The sequence below is a fragment of the Indicator indicator genome, chromosome 14 (assembly GCF_027791375.1).
Source record: "Indicator indicator isolate 239-I01 chromosome 14, UM_Iind_1.1, whole genome shotgun sequence".
NCBI lineage: Eukaryota > Metazoa > Chordata > Aves > Piciformes > Indicatoridae > Indicator > Indicator indicator.
The window spans coordinates 61009-76507 of NC_072023.1; the positions used below are offsets into that span (position 1 = coordinate 61009).

The window sequence follows — 15499 nt, forward strand, 5'->3', positions numbered from 1 at the left end:
TTTTTTTCAATTAAAATTGCAGCTGCAAGTACAGTTCTTATATCCTAAGTACCAGGAAATGATAAGTTCAAAAAGTATGGATTTTTTTTGTTGATTTCCTGTAACTTAGTTATGAAATGTGATTGACACACTAATCTGCAGTGACCATTTGTTGCTGCCAAGTTATGACTATTAGGGGTGTTCAATGTGTCATAGCCTTAACTTGACTCATTTGGACTAACTTCTATTTTACACTGCACCCTGTCATGACATTCTGTATAAAGAGGAAGCTCATAGAATTAAAAAAAAAGGTAAAAAAAAAAAAGAAAAAGCAGATGTTTGCATCTTCAAACAGGTCAGAAAGCAAAGAGTTTTCCTCAGTGCAGTCCTGTATTTTATGCTCTTTGGAGACTTTGGAATGAAAGGTAGAATCATTTCATTTATGAAAACGATGACCTCCAGCTACATTAACTATTGCTGTTCTCTGCCTTTGTCTTTTGAAGGAAGAACAACATGCTAACACGTCAGCTAACTATGATGTGGAGCTGCTTCATCACAAAGAGGCACATGTTGACTTTTTGAAGAGTGGTAAGTAGAAACAGTCCTTGCAAAGTGGCCTCTGATCAGCCTGCTAGAAGTAAAGCTTGTGAGCTTCAAATTGATGTATTTCACGTGTAATTAGCATATTGACATTGGAGTCTTACTCTTTAGTAGCATATTTTAATAATGAAAGATAAACACTGAAAATAATGCTTAATTGATCAGATGCGATTTCACACATTTAGAATTCGTGATATCTAAGGGGGACACATTAACTTACTGAGATAAAAAGATAAGAGCAGATGCGCAATGCTTTTACAAAAGAAAGTGCCTCTTACAATTGTGTGGAAAAATTACTCCTTGCACAATTTTTGATCTGTGTGGTAATAACTTCTACATAACTAAGACATTACTTACATTCCATAGGCCTGTTTATGGCAGCAGTTGTTTTGGAAAAGATAGTTGTTCAGCTTTTGAGCTTTTGTGTTGTATTTGAAATACCTAGTATCCTTTTTGTAAGCTTGTAATTATCTGGTATTACTATGGGATGATTTTTTTTTTTTAGTAACTCAGCTGAGGTTAAGAAGCATAAGAGTAGGCTTTGTGCAAAACTGTTTTGGTCAAGGAACAGTGCTTGATGTAAAATTTGAAGTGTATAAATGAAGATTGAGGGGAAAAAATAGGATGTTGTAGTAATGTATTCAGTCATCTGAGCTTGTGTTTCCATGTTGAGAGTATAAAACTTTATTGTAAGGGCTCAGAAATAGTCCTGTAAGACCTTCTGGCTCAAGGAATAAATCTGCAGATAACAAACTCCAAGTGCAATTCCTCTTGAGTTTTTTTTTTTTTTTTTTTCATCAGAACCTTGAGAGGGAAAAGTTCTTAGATCCTGTACAGTTTGGTTTATTTTATTTGTTTTAAAATAAATCTTGTAGTTGTTAATGGCTGTGATGCTAGGAAAGTAGGATTTCAGTTACATTGATCTTATTTCTGTGAAATGTAAGTGACTTGATTTTGCTTATTTGTCATGCAGTTAGATCATTTGTGAGTAAATATCTTTGATATGAAATACATCTTCTAACATGAAAGATTAGGCTAAACCCTAAGATGAAATATGATGTTGCACGTTGATGTTTCGCTCCTCCCAGTTACTGTGGATTTGAACATGCTAAGTGAAACTTAATTCTGAAACTCAATGCAAAACTCAGCTAATCGTGAGTCACAAAACTTGCTAGTAGCAGGACTGTATGTTTTAAAACCTTCAGGTGTTTTTTGTCAGACCAGTTATCACTGAGGTATTTCATGAAAGTATTTTGATGGTGAAAGATGCATGGCCACAGAAACTTGCTCAGATGCTCAGATTGAGTCTGACACAGCAAAGATACTGGTTGATGACACTAAGTGCTACTTTCCCCCAGAAGCTCGACTTGTGAAATATGCCTTTAGATCAGTATTGGCTTTCATTGGTCAGGGGCTCTGATTTCTGTGTGGGAAACCAAAAAATAAGTTGTCCTGAAGACCTGGGCATTTGAGATTAAAAAGATTGCCTGTGATAGAGAAAACAGAATTTTCTGGTTATTGAATTGTGCCTGTGGAATATACTCTGGAACTGCAGTGTTTTGTTTGCTGAATTGGTTTCTAAGATGTGCAATGGCTGATGACTTCAAAAGGATACTTTTGCAGCTGTCACTGCTAATGACTTGTTCGAGCTAACTTGGTAAAATTAGGTTGTTTTGCATATGCTCATATTAGAAGTATTTTGCACCCTTTAAAAGTTCAGAATTTTATACAGTAATAGAGGAAATCTGATCATTTTTTTTACTTTTTGTGGCAGGTGATAATCATACAGGTGGCAACAGCAGAGAAGGCACATTTAAAGAAACTGTGACATTGAAATGGTGTACTCCTCGAACAAACAGCGTGGGTGGGTAAAATGAGAGCTTAAAAACTGGTTCTCTAACCTTTGTTGAGCATTGTTCTTTCTGTACACTGATGAGAATATGAAAAAGGAGGTCATTTGTTTCTTGTTACTGCTGGGGTTTGCCGTTTGCTCAACTAACTTTGCTGCTGACTGTACCCTACTTCACTAATGGTCATAAAATGCTCTGCTGATCTTGGCCAGTCAGGGGGTTGTGTTAAGAGGTGAGGGTAGCAATGGTTTTCTAGGTGGCTTTTTTCGGTCTCCTCTTAAATATCATGAAGCTGTTCATTGACTCCGGTGTGCAGTAATTATTTGTCCCTCCCACACCTTGTCAGTTTGACAGTGGTGTTATTTCAGCATAGCAGCTTTGATACATTGAATCTTTTCTGGGTTTAGTTCTGGTTTCACAAGGGAGGGAAGTCAAAAGTACTGTCTTAATGTAATCTACAGTGTTGTGTTAGAAAGCTTTGTGTGATGATGAAATGTATGCAATATTATCCGTAGACTAGTCCCTCAATATTAACTTTCAGATCTGAGCAAGGGAGAGATCTCTATTCAAATCAAAGCAAAGGAAGATTTGGAGGTAACATAGGAGCCCCCTGGCCATTCAGCTCATGTACCTTTTAGATTACCAGCAAGACCTGCTGACTATTTGAGCAAGCAGGTCAAAAATCTCTAGGTAAGAGAAGTTTAGAGGAGACTGATGCAGTGAAATAATTGAAGAGATGAACTGGAAGTCCTGCTGGAAATAGGGCTTGGGATTGCATTAGGATTTAAGTTTAAAGGTACTGGAATGATTGTGAGGAGATGGTGAAAGGAGCAGACTTGATCGAGAAACAGCTGGGCTTCGTTCTGCTGATTTTTGAAACAGGCTCCTCCTCTTCCATTCTTCTGTAAGGTGATATTTTTGTTGTTGTTTCTGTGTGTGGAATAACACTGAACTTTACTTGTTTATTTTTCAGAATTGCATTATTGCACTGGAGCATACAGGATTTCACCAGTCGATGTAAATAGCCGACCTTCCTCATGCCTTACTAACTTTCTTCTTAATGGTAAATTTCTTGGGCTAATTTGTTTTAATTGTTAATATTGTGCACAGAGCACTTACCATGGTTTTAGTTGGTACAGCAGTAAATGTCTGTTTATTCAAACACATCAAATAGGAGAGGGAAGGTGTTAAATATACTCAAATGCAAATGGAATGTGTTTTGAAACTTGAAGATGGGACAAAAGGAGCAGGTGTCAAATTCTGGTAGTTCCTTTCTGAATCCAAACGTAGAATACTTTTCATGCTATTTAGTAGGAAACACCACCCCTCAGAAGGTGATAGTGTGCTCAGTCATGATGCTTATCTGACTATTGCAAAACATTAGCAACTTATGTCTGTGCCTGAGTTTTAGCAGATGCTGGGCAGCCTCAGAAAGCTTTCAACTGGATTATGACCACCTGTGTTGGGCAGTTGAAGCAGACATACCTGTGTGTGCTGCCATTGGTGCAGAAGTAGGTTAGATTTAGTTACTGATTTGCAAGATCTTGACCCTGGCCACTAAAAATCTGTGAGTGGTTACCCTTTAAATACATGTGAAAACCCTAAGCCAAAGCTGCTTGTTCTGAACAAATGGTGGTAGACAATGTTAATTAATGTGGGGGTTTTATGGTTTGTATTACAAACATCCTTTAAATGGATGGTTGATCTTCTTTTGAATATCTAAATACATGTGCAGTAGTTTTAAACATTGTTTCTATGTGTTTTTCTCTAAAGATTCTGTACTAGCAAAGTACTTTGATTAATAAAAATAGTTGGAACCAAAATTAATAGCTAATTTCAGACAACCACTCTTCTGATCTTAGTTTTGCTTCCTGATGACAGCTCATTTCAAGAATGCACCCTTTTATGCTTAGTGTGGTTTACTATGAAAAAGGCAGTTTTATTTCTCTGTCAGAAAAAGGTATCCATTTTAAGCATTAACGAATAATATCAACTGATACCTTTGTACTGCAGTTAGACTATTTGGTTACTTTTATAAAGTGGCATTTATTAAGAGATTCTGCAGTAGGGCCAAACAAGTTTAGTATCCAAAAGAATCCGATAATTAAAAATAGCAAATAATCTTTAATCATAAGGGAAAAAACCCCTTACGCAACACATTATTTTAATGTTTTACAAATATATATTGTTTTCCTAAGAAGGATATCTTGCAGAGGATATGATTGGTCCAGGAGAGAGGCTTTTTGATCTTCCTGTGCAAAGAGCATATATGACACTGTGCTCTGTGTAAAGCCATGTAGAAAATGCCCAAAGGAGAGCTAGCTGAAAGCACAGCTTTAATGGATCCAGAGCCTTACAGGCTAGGTATAAACCTGTATTGGGTACCTGTAGTTCCTAATGCACAATTGCAGCACACTAATGAAACTGATCCTGTCTCCAACAGGTCGTTCTGTTCTGTTGGAGCAGCCGCGCAAGTCTGGATCTAAAGTTATTAGTCACATGCTCAGCAGCCATGGAGGAGAAATTTTTCTGCATGTATTAAGCAGCTCAAGATCAATTCTAGAAGATCCCCCATCAATTAGTGAAGGGTGTGGTGGAAGAGTCACTGACTACCGGATTACAGTAAGAGTCGACTTTTTCTTTGTTTTTCCTTCTTCAAGTTGTTGCTTATCTTATATGAGATGGGAACATGCTGCCATAGATCTGTCAAGGAAATACTGTTACCTCCTCTGGAGAGGACTGCATAGTCAGACTGTTTCTGTTTGCATTGCTGACATGTTTAGTATGGAATAGTACGTCTGCTACTGCTTCCTAGACTCCTTTCCCTGTCAAGGAAGTGACTTCTTATGCACTACAAGTATTTAAAGTTTATTCTGATTCTAGAATAAGTTTTTTGGCAAGTTTTTCTGCTTATTGTCATAAGGATAGGTTGCACAGAATGGTTTGTACAATAAAGAGAAAAGGTGAAGTTACCATCTTTGAACCCTGGATATAGAGCAATCAGTTGGCATTCATTTTTTCATTTTTTTCAATGCGTATCTGTTGTAAATAAGCAGAATGGCTTCCAGAGAAAACGTAACAGACCTCTCACCATACGTCAAAGACCTTGCAGATCCAGAAGCTATCCTCATTGAAAACTTTTCATCAATTTTTAACCGTTTTTTTGTACAGCTATTTTTGTGTTCCCCTCAAATAATGTATATCTGAAAGCTAGGAGCAGGGCTCTGGTTGTTAGAGTCAAATTTATTGGTGTGGGTGGTACTGAGGTAGTAATAAGCAATACTGTGCTGTTCTGCCCATTCAGTGGAAGTTACTTTGTTAGAGAAATGCCTAATTGTGTCTTGTTTGGTTATTAGGATTTTGGTGAATTTATGAGGGAAAACAGATTAACTCCTTTTCTAGAGCCCAGATATAAGCTTGATGGAAGTCTTGAAATTCCTTTGGAACGTGCTAAAGATCAGTTAGAAAAACATACTCGTTACTGGCCTATGATTATTTCTCAGACTACCATCTTCAACATGCAAGCTGTAAGTAACCCAGGATTTATAATCTTCCATTTAAGTTTCGTCTTGTTTTTTTTATAAATCACTTGCCACAAAATCAGTTTATTTTCAGGTTTTTTTTTTTTCACTTAAGTGAAATTCACACTCTGTATTTAATGTCAATAGATTATGAATTGCCAGCTAAGTAGAGTTGGAATTATTGAACCTGACACCTACAGTACTGCCGGGTAAAGAAAATGTGAATCTACCTATAGCTGCTCAGAGTTACTACTGGGTTAAGGATAAGAGGGGGGTGTTTTCTGTGTTGTTCATGGTTCTGTTGCCTGAATGACAGAGCTTGGAGGGTTGTGGTCAATGGTGCAGGGTTTAATTGGAGGCCTGTAGCTAACAGTGTTGCCCATAGGTCAGTACTGGGTCCAGTCATGTTCAAAATTTTCAACAATTCAGATGATTGGATGGTGTCCCCAGCCATTTTGCTGATGGGACAAACTGGGTGGAGTGGCTCACAGGCTGTCAGGCTCTGCTGCCATCTGGTAACACCTGGACAGGCTAGAGAGCTGGGCAGAGGAAACTTCATGAAGTTCAACAGGAGCAAGCATAGAGTCCTGCCCCTGAGGAGTAATAACTCCCCGTACCAGTACAGGTGAGGGGTTGACCTGATGAAAAGCAGCTCAGTGGAGAATGACCTGGGAGTAGTGGTGGACATGAAGTTCACCAGGAGCCAGCAATGTGCCCTTGAGTCCAAAAATGTCAATGGTCTCCTGGGGTGCATGAAGAAGAGTATGGCCAGGAGGTTGAAGGAGATTCTCCTCTGCCTCTGGTGAGGCCACATCTGGAGTGTTGTATCCAGTTCTGGGCTCCCCAGCTCAAGGCGGGGCAAGGAACTACTGGAGAGAGTCCAGTGGACAGTTGTGAAAATGAGGGGACTGGAGCATTTCTCTTATGAGGAGAGGCTAAGACATCTGAGGCTGTTTAGCCTGGAGAAGAGCAGCTGGAGAGGGGATCTAATCAATGCTGATAGATATTAAGATTGGAGGTCAAGGGGATGGGACTGGGTTCTTTTCAGTTGTGCCTGGTGATAGAACAAGGGGCAATGGGCACAAAGTGCAACACAGCAGGTGTCACTGAACATGAGGAAAAACTTCTCCTGTGAGGGTGCTGGAGCTATGCTTCATCTGCAGAGTCTCAAAATCCACCTGGATGCATTCCTGTGCAACCTGATCTAGGTGAAGCTATGTTAGCAGGGGAGATTGGACTAGACCATCTCCAGAGGCCTCTTCTAGCCCCTACTGTTCTGTGGTTCTGTGCCTCTCCTGCAGCATACCCATATTCTTGTTGGTGATGGTTGTTTTGTCTTACAGGTGGTGCCCTTAGCCAGTGTGATTGTAAAAGAAGCAATGACTGATGAGGATGTTCTGAACTGTCAAAAAACAATATACAATTTGGTAGACATGGAGAGGAAGAACGATCCCCTGCCCATTTCAACAGTTGGTACAAGAGGAAAGGGCCCAAAAAGGTGACATGCATATCTCCTTTAATTGAGAGTGGACTTTTTTCAGAAATAGTCTCTTGACATTTTTTAAGATTAGGTCAGAGGCAGTGCGTAGTAAACTAAATGCTGTACAGATGTGAAACAAATGCTGGGGATGTTTTGCCGGTACCTGCAGGGGCTCTTGCAGCACTGATATTGCTGTGTTAGGGAAAAATACATTGTTCTACTGCTGAAGGATTCAGAGCATGCTAAAAATATGGAAGCCAAGATTGTCATCAGGAAGGGTAAGAGATTGATAAAAGCTAGGAGAGAGGAAGTGGAATATATCAGAAATGAACAATGCTTTAAAATTGGTTTCTGTTAGAAGAGTCAAATCCTTTTGAAACAGTTAATGAACATATGGGCTACTCCTTTAAAACACTGTCCTGATATCTCTCACTCATTGCATGTACTTCCAAGAATTGTCTTGAGAAATTCTGCTATAGATTTTCCCCTATGCCTGGAAGTTTTCAGTAGCCTGGTGCAGCTCTTCCTAATTTTTCCTTTAATCTGGAGAATTAAATAGTAAATAGTTTGCGTGTCAGTGTGTGAGTGACTCTCTGTATACCCTGGCACTGTGTAGTTAGCAAACAGCTGAGAGGATTCAGAATGCTTTCTGAGGGTGAGATCTCGTGGAAGTGAAGAATTTTATTTCTGTGGACATAATTTGGGTTAAAACTTAATTCTGATTCTTAATTGGGAAATGCTGTGTGTGATATGGCTTTGAGTTTCAAGGATGGGGTAATCTCAGGTGGATAGACCTGTAGCATAAGAGGACAAAGAGTTTTTTCTGTTTGGGGTTTCTTTTTTTTCTTGGACTGTTTTTTAATCTTAATTTACTCCATAGTTTAGTGATCTAGGTGTGTAATAACTGTTTCCTGGCCCTGTTCAGGGATGAGCAGTACCGGATAATGTGGAATGAACTGGAGACGCTTGTGCGAGCACACATAAACAACTCTGACAAACACCAGCGCGTCTTGGAGTGCTTGATGGCTTGCAGGAGCAAACCCCCTGAAGAAGAAGAGCGCAAGAAACGTGGTAGAAAGAGAGAAGACAAAGAAGACAAGTCAGAGAAGTTGGGCAAAGACTATGAATCAGATAAGCCGTGGCAAGAATCAGAGAGGTAAATTTTCTGAAGTGAAATAAAGCTGGAGTGTAATTTTTGTCTGGACTCACTTCCAAGGGATAGGGAACTGTGGTGAAACAGTTGCAGGTTTCAATTTAATGTGTTTGAGCTTGCAACCTTGGTGTGCACTACTATGGAGTGTGGATCCCCAGGATTTTTGGATCAGACACCATTACTAAACTGGGGAAATACCATCTTGTTGTGATGCAATTAACATATTTTACAAGCAGTCTGCTTCTTGGACAAGTTAACTACTTAGCAGGGCTTTGCAACTTGGGAGTTGCTGCTGTTGGATTTTATCATAACAGCTCCTGTTAGACACAACTGCTTTTTACAGATACAAAGTATGACTGAAAACTGGAGGCAAGCAGCTTGTTTCTCTCAAGCTGTGGATAGTGTTCAGGTAAATAATCCAGATATATTTGGCTCTTCAGTTCAGCTAATCCTTTAGTCAGGATTGATTGTCTACGTACCTACTGTCTATAATTCTTGTTGTCACTGTAGCTTGTGTAAATGGTAAGCATCGTTCAAGTCTCTTACGTCTTTCAAACTACAAAGGAGATCAAAACCTGCTTGTGGTGTGAAGATTAATTTTCATGCTTTATGCATGCTTTGATCATTTCACAGTATCACAGTATATGTAAGGTTTGAAGGGACCTCAAGAGATCATCAGGTCCAACCCCCCTGCCAGAGCAGGATCACTTAGGGTAGTCTGCACAGGAACGCATCCAGGTGGGTTTGGAATATCTCCGGAGAAGGAGACTCTACAACCCCTCCAGGCAGCCTATTCCAGTGCTCTGTCACCCTCACTCTAAAGAAGTTTATCCCCATGTTGAGGTGAAATCTTCTATGTTCCTTGTCCTATCACTGTGAACCACCCAAAAGAGCCTGGCCCCCTCCACTTGACACCCACCCCTCAGATATTTATAGGCATTGATCAGATCCCCTCTCAGTCTTCTCTTCTCCAGACTAAACAGCCCCAGGGATCTCAGTCTCTCTTCATAGGGGACATGCTCAAGTCCCCTAATCATCCTCGTGGCTCTCTGTTGGATTCTCTCCAGCAGGTCTCTGTCTCTCTTGAACTGGGAAGCCCAAAACTGGACACAGTATTCCAGGTGTGGTCTCCCCATGGCAGAGTAGAGAGGTAGAAGAACTTCCCTAGACCTGCTGGACACACCTTTCTTGATACATCCCAGGATCCCATTGACTCTCTTGGCCACAAGACCACATTGCTGTTCCATGGAGAACTTGCTGTCCACCAGCACTCCAAGGTCTTTCTCTGTGGAGCTGCTTTCCAGCAGGGCAGCCCCTAACCTGTGCTGGTGCCTGTTATTTCTCCCCAGCTGTAGGACCTTGAACTTGTCCTTATTAAACTTCATGAGGTTTACCTGCAGCCGGCTCTTGGCCTGTCCAGGTCATGTTGGATGACTGCACAGCCTGAGGGGTGTCAGCCACCCCCCACAGTTTTGTATTATCAGGAACTTGCTGAGGGTATTCTCTAAGCCCCTCATCCAGGTGGTTGATAAAGATATTGACAAAACTGGACCCAGTACTGATCCCTGAGGGACACCACTGGCCACAGGCCTCCAAGGTGACTGTGCCACTGATGATGACCTTCTGAACTCTGTTGTGGAGCCAGTTTGCAATTCACCTCACTGACCAACCAATTACACCACATCTCCTGAGCTGTTCTATGAGGATGTTATGGGAGACAGTATCAAAAGCTTTACTGAAGTCAATTTATATGACATCCACTGCTCTTCCCTCATCTTACCACTTGGTCATAACTTCATAGAAGGCTATCAGGTTAGTTAGACAAGATTTCCTCTTGGTGAATCCATGTTGGCTACTCCTGATAACCTTCTTGTCTTCCATGTGGTTAGAGATGACCTCAAGGATGAGCTGCCTCATCATCTTTCCAGGGATGGAGGTGAGGCTGACTGGTCTGTAGTTGCGTGCCTTCTCCTTCTTGCCTTTTTTTGAAGACTGGAGTGACATCTGCTTTCTTCCAGTTGTCAGGCACCTCTCCTGTTCTCCAGGACTTATCAAAGATGGAGAGAGGTTCAGCAACAATGTCAGCCAGCTCTCTCAGCACTTGTGGATACATCCCATCAGGGCCCATGGATTTGTGTCTTCAGAGGGTATAAGAGATCTCTAACCCTGTCTTGACTGACCAGTGCAATGTCCATGTCTCTCCAGTTCTGCTCCCTTGCTTCTAGAGACTGAGGTTCCTGAGGGTTGGTCTTAGGAGTAAAGACTGAGGCAAAGAAGGCATTCAGCAACTCTGCCATCTCTGCATCATCAGTTCCTGTATCTCCCTTCTCATTCAGCAGTGGGCCCACCTCTTGCCTGCTCTTTTTATCATTGATATATTTGAAAAAACTCTTCTTTTTCTCCTTCACCCCTCTGGCAAGATTCATTTCCAGGTGGGCCTTGGCTTTCCTTGTTGCATCTCTACATTCTCTGGCTACATCTCTATAGTCCTTCCAATTGACCAGTCCTTTTTTCCACATATTGTGAACCTCCTTTTTGATTTTGAGTTTTACTAAGAGTCCCTTGCTTATCCATGCAGGTCTTCTGCTTGCCTTACTTGTTCGTTTGTTTTTTTTAAGGGAATACATTTCTCTTGAGCTTGGAGGAGGTAATGTTTGAACATCAACCAGTTCTCTTGAGCCCTCCTTCCTTCCAGAGCCCTAGTCCACTGGATATTTCCAAGTAGAGTCTTGAAGAGGGCAAAGTTGGCTCTTTTAAAGTCCAGGGTTGAAATTTTACTTATAACCCTGCTTCTTTGTCTGTTGATATTAAACTCTAACATGTCGTGGTCACTGCAACCAAGATTACCCCAACCTTGACATCTCCAACCAGTCCTTCTTTGTTTGTTAATATCAGATCCAGCAGGTCCTTCCAGGCTAGGGAGGGCCTTTTTGCTGGTGGCATTGTCATTGGGCTTAGTGGCATTTCATGCCTTTGTGTGTATAATCAAATCCATTCCTATAACTGCTTGTACTTTCACGTGTGGAGCAAAAATGGGGGCTGAAATAAAAGGGATTTGGTATAGAACAGGTCTGAATTCATAGAGAAGAGATAGTAGGAAATGGTGTGGCACTTTTCATAGAATCAGCCAGGTTGGAAGAGACCTCCAAGATCATCCAGTCCAACTGATCACCCAGGCCTAAGCAATCAACTAGACCATGGCACTAAGTGCCTCATCCAGTCTTCTCTTGAATGTCTCCAGTGATGGTGATTCCACCACCTCCCTGCACAGCCCATTCCAATGGGCAATCACCCTCTCTGTGAAGAACTTCCTCCTAATATTTAGCCTATACTTCCCCTGGCACAACTTGAGACTGTGTCCCCTTGTTCTGCTGCTGGTTACCTGGGAGAAGAGACCAACCCCCCCCCGGCTACAATCTCCCTTCAGGAAGTTGTAGACAGCAATGAGGTCTGCCCTGAGCCTCTTCTCCAGGCTAAACACCCCCAGCTCCCTCAGCCTCTCCTCACAGGGCTGTGTTTCAGGCCGCTCACCATCTTTGTTGCCCTTCTGGACACATTCCAGTCCCTCAACATCTCTTGAATTGAGCCCAGAACTGGACACAGTTCTCAAAGTGTGGCCTGACCACAGCTGAGTATGGGGGAAGAATAGCCTCCATTGTCCTGCTAGCTACACTATTCCTGATACAGGCCAGGATGCCATTGACTTTCCTGGTCGCACTGCTGATTTTTCTAGATTGTTATATAGTCTTCAAAACTCAGAATGCTTGGCTGTCACAACTACAACACAAATGCCAAGTGGAATGGTACTTTAAGATTTTTCCCAGAGGATCGCTTGTCTGGACTTCCCTATTGTTTTGTCACCCATTCCAAGGGGCCAGAGGAAGTGTTCTCATGATAAAGGGTCACATATAACTCTAAGGAGTACAGAATGGTATCAAGAACCATCTGCTGCCCTAGCATATTTTGCCTCACAGTTTTCCTTCCTTCTCAAAAAGATTGAAAGGTCTTTTGGATCGTGAAAAAGAACTATCAGAGGCCGAAGTTATTAAAGATTCCCCTGATTCTCCTGAGCCACCCAACAAAAAGCCACTTATTACAATGGGTGAAATGCCCACAGCTGAAAAAGCAAAAGGTAAGCCAGAAAAATTACATCATATCTTTTAAAGATAAGTTGTTTCATCAGTCTGTATTTTCTGAAGTAAATGAGATGAATCTTCTTGGAGTTAAAGCTCTCTCAGTGAAGGTAGTCTTTAATTAAACTCATGTTGTTGATAAATCCTTTTAAGTTAACCTCAACTTGTCTATGTAAAAAGAGGTAACTAAGATAGTGTGGGTCTGCTGGCATGCACTTGGGGTGACAGAGCAGGTTGGACAAATTTCTGCTGGTACTATCTGAGCTACTGTATGTCAGAAATGCTAAGGATAGGCAGCAGAAGTCACAGTCTCCTGACTAATAAACATGGGCCTAAGCAGTATAGTTGTCAGAATGGGCAGTTCTCAGTGACTTCTCTTTCCTGGTGTGAGCTATTACCTGCCACATTAGTTGAATCGATGTCCAGATTCTGCATTTAAAGCAAAATCTATTTCATGTGAAGCAACTAGACAGCTATTACTGCTTTGCGTTTCTTTAGCCTCTACTGTAAGTTGTTTAAAATAAGCAGGTTTAATATGTTGTGCTACCATGGGCTGTAGTTTCATCTAAGCCTTTAAAATGATGCAATGTTGAAGAGTTCAGAAATTAAATCCTTTAGACTCTTTCTACTTGGAATTTTAGGGCCAATGTCCTTGCTGTCTTTGTGGAGCAACAGGATTAATACTGCTAACTCCAGGAAACATCAGGAGTTTATTGGTCGTTTGAACTCTGTCAACAATAAAGCTGAGCTGTATCAACATCTGAAAGAAGAAAATGGGTTTGTATCAGTAAATTCATCCCTACAATTTTCTTAGCAGTAGTCAATATGCAGGATGGAGGAATACTTCAGTTGTAGCATTAAAAGAGGACTCCTTTGAGATTAAAATACACAAATGCATTCTTTTGTAACCTGGTGTTGATGGAGAACTACAGCTTTGCAGTTTGCATCTGTACTGAGGAAGGCTGAATGCTGATGCATTCCCTATGCCTTAGTGATCTCACCTTTGTAGCAAAACTCTTAAACTTCAGAGGTAGCTAAATTGACATTTCTTTTGCCAGCCTGTTGCATGCTTTAGCTTCCGAAGAAATGGGTAATACAAAAATGTTTGAGTGGCTGAATCTTGTGCAGTACTGTTACGAAGTTGATGGTAGTCCATGTCCCACCAAAAAAATAGTGGAAAACCAAACCAACCCCCTTCTGAAAAAGAAGACCTTTTTAAACTGTCAAAACTCAGATATTTGTAAATAGATTCTCTGTAGTCATGTGAATATGAGCTTTTGTCTTTTGGTGAGGGTAATAATGGATTGCTTTTTATTTGCAGAAACCTGTACTGGTTGCTGCCTGAAATGTTAAAACGAGATAAGACTGTATGTTTGGGGCAGGGAGGGACAGGATGGTTAGTGAAGTAAAAAAAAAAAAAAAAAAAAAAAATTAAAATATTTAATTAGAATTTCTTTTCTTAATCTGTTGCTTTGTATTTCCAAACCCAATCCTGACCAGTTGCTGTCTTGCATTTCAGAATGGAAGCAACAGAAAATGGAAAAGCAGGCCGGCAGTGATGGTTTTGCTTCTTTGGACAGAACCCAATCAAATTGCAAAAATACGGAATGCTGGAATGGATATTGGTACCACCTCAGTACACTTGTATAGATCTGTTTTGATTGGCTTTCACATTTTTCTATTCTTCTTTTTTGCTTTGAAATGCAAGTTGTTTGTAGGATGGAGATACCTGTGCTGCTATGGACTGAATCAAGTCATCAGAAGTGCTTGCAGAGTTTGAAGTCCTCTCCCATAAGTAACACGTTTACTATTTCAGAATCAGTGATGACTGTTTTAGAAAAAAAAAATCAGGTTGATAATTAACTGATAATATTGTTAATTTTGATTCATCAATATTTTTATTTATATGAAACTTCCTCAGGAGTCCAGAGTTACAGAAAAGGCCACACACTGAGTATCTAGTCACTGAGCTAAGAAAATGCCAGCCTTGGTTTTCATATAAAGGGTGGGAAAGTGAGTGAGTTTACAGGTGAAGGACTGTTTAATTTGACTAGAAATGTACTTGAGAAATCAAAGCCTTTCAGGTTGTGCTGGAGTTAAGCTTTTGTAAGCAAAAGTAAAATAAAGTGGTTTTTTTTGTAATCATTAAATTATTTTTGATGAAATTTATCCTTTAAGATACCTGTGCTTTTAGATCAAAGCTTTTTGAATGTCATGGGGAGACTTATTCTGAGTATTAATGGACACAAAATGGCTAAATAGGTGATGTCTTAAGTTTCTTTGAGCAGAGTCAGCTTTTCTTAGTAGAGAGCAGAGTTCTGAAACAGGAAAGCTCTTGCAGTCTAATCTGTTGTAAAATGTTGGGTTGTGTCCTGGTTTTTAATTTGGCCATCTGGCAGTCTGGTTTCAACAGAGGGGTTTCCCCTTCCCCCTACTCATCCTGCCCCCCATGGGGGCAAGGAGGAAAGGAGATGGAGGCCCAGGTTTTAGTTGAGGTAAGGGAAATTTACTGGTTTGCTGCAGGGAGACCAGATTATAGGAAAACATAGCAAAACAAAACAAAAAAAAACTCACACAAAAAACCACCAACAAAAACAGGGGAAAAGGTACCTCTGTTCAGGAAGCTGTAGAGAGACCCTTAGCCTTTTTTCCAGACTAAAAAACCCCAGTGCTCTCAGATGCTACTTGTATGACATCTCCAAACCCTCCCCAGCTTCACTGCTCTTCTCTGGACATGCTCCAGCACCCTGTGGCACCCAGAACTGAACCCAGTGCTCAAGCTG

The 15499-nt window shown here is 40.8% G+C and overlaps 1 protein-coding gene across 1 annotated transcript in view; it reads left to right on the top strand.

Annotated features, from left to right (window-relative positions):
• INTS13 (integrator complex subunit 13) overlaps positions 1-14837 on the top strand; it is a 31305-nt gene extending 16468 nt beyond the window's left edge. Inside the window, exons 8-17 of the mRNA XM_054386530.1 lie at positions 483-567; positions 2354-2443; positions 3403-3492; positions 4873-5051; positions 5786-5956; positions 7294-7448; positions 8356-8586; positions 12579-12715; positions 13358-13493; positions 14236-14837. Of these exons, the coding sequence (XP_054242505.1) occupies positions 483-567; positions 2354-2443; positions 3403-3492; positions 4873-5051; positions 5786-5956; positions 7294-7448; positions 8356-8586; positions 12579-12715; positions 13358-13493; positions 14236-14275 (1314 nt within the window). The 3' untranslated portion in view covers positions 14276-14837. The remainder of the gene's footprint in view (positions 1-482; positions 568-2353; positions 2444-3402; positions 3493-4872; positions 5052-5785; positions 5957-7293; positions 7449-8355; positions 8587-12578; positions 12716-13357; positions 13494-14235) is intronic.
• The last annotated feature ends 662 nt before the right edge of the window (positions 14838-15499 follow it).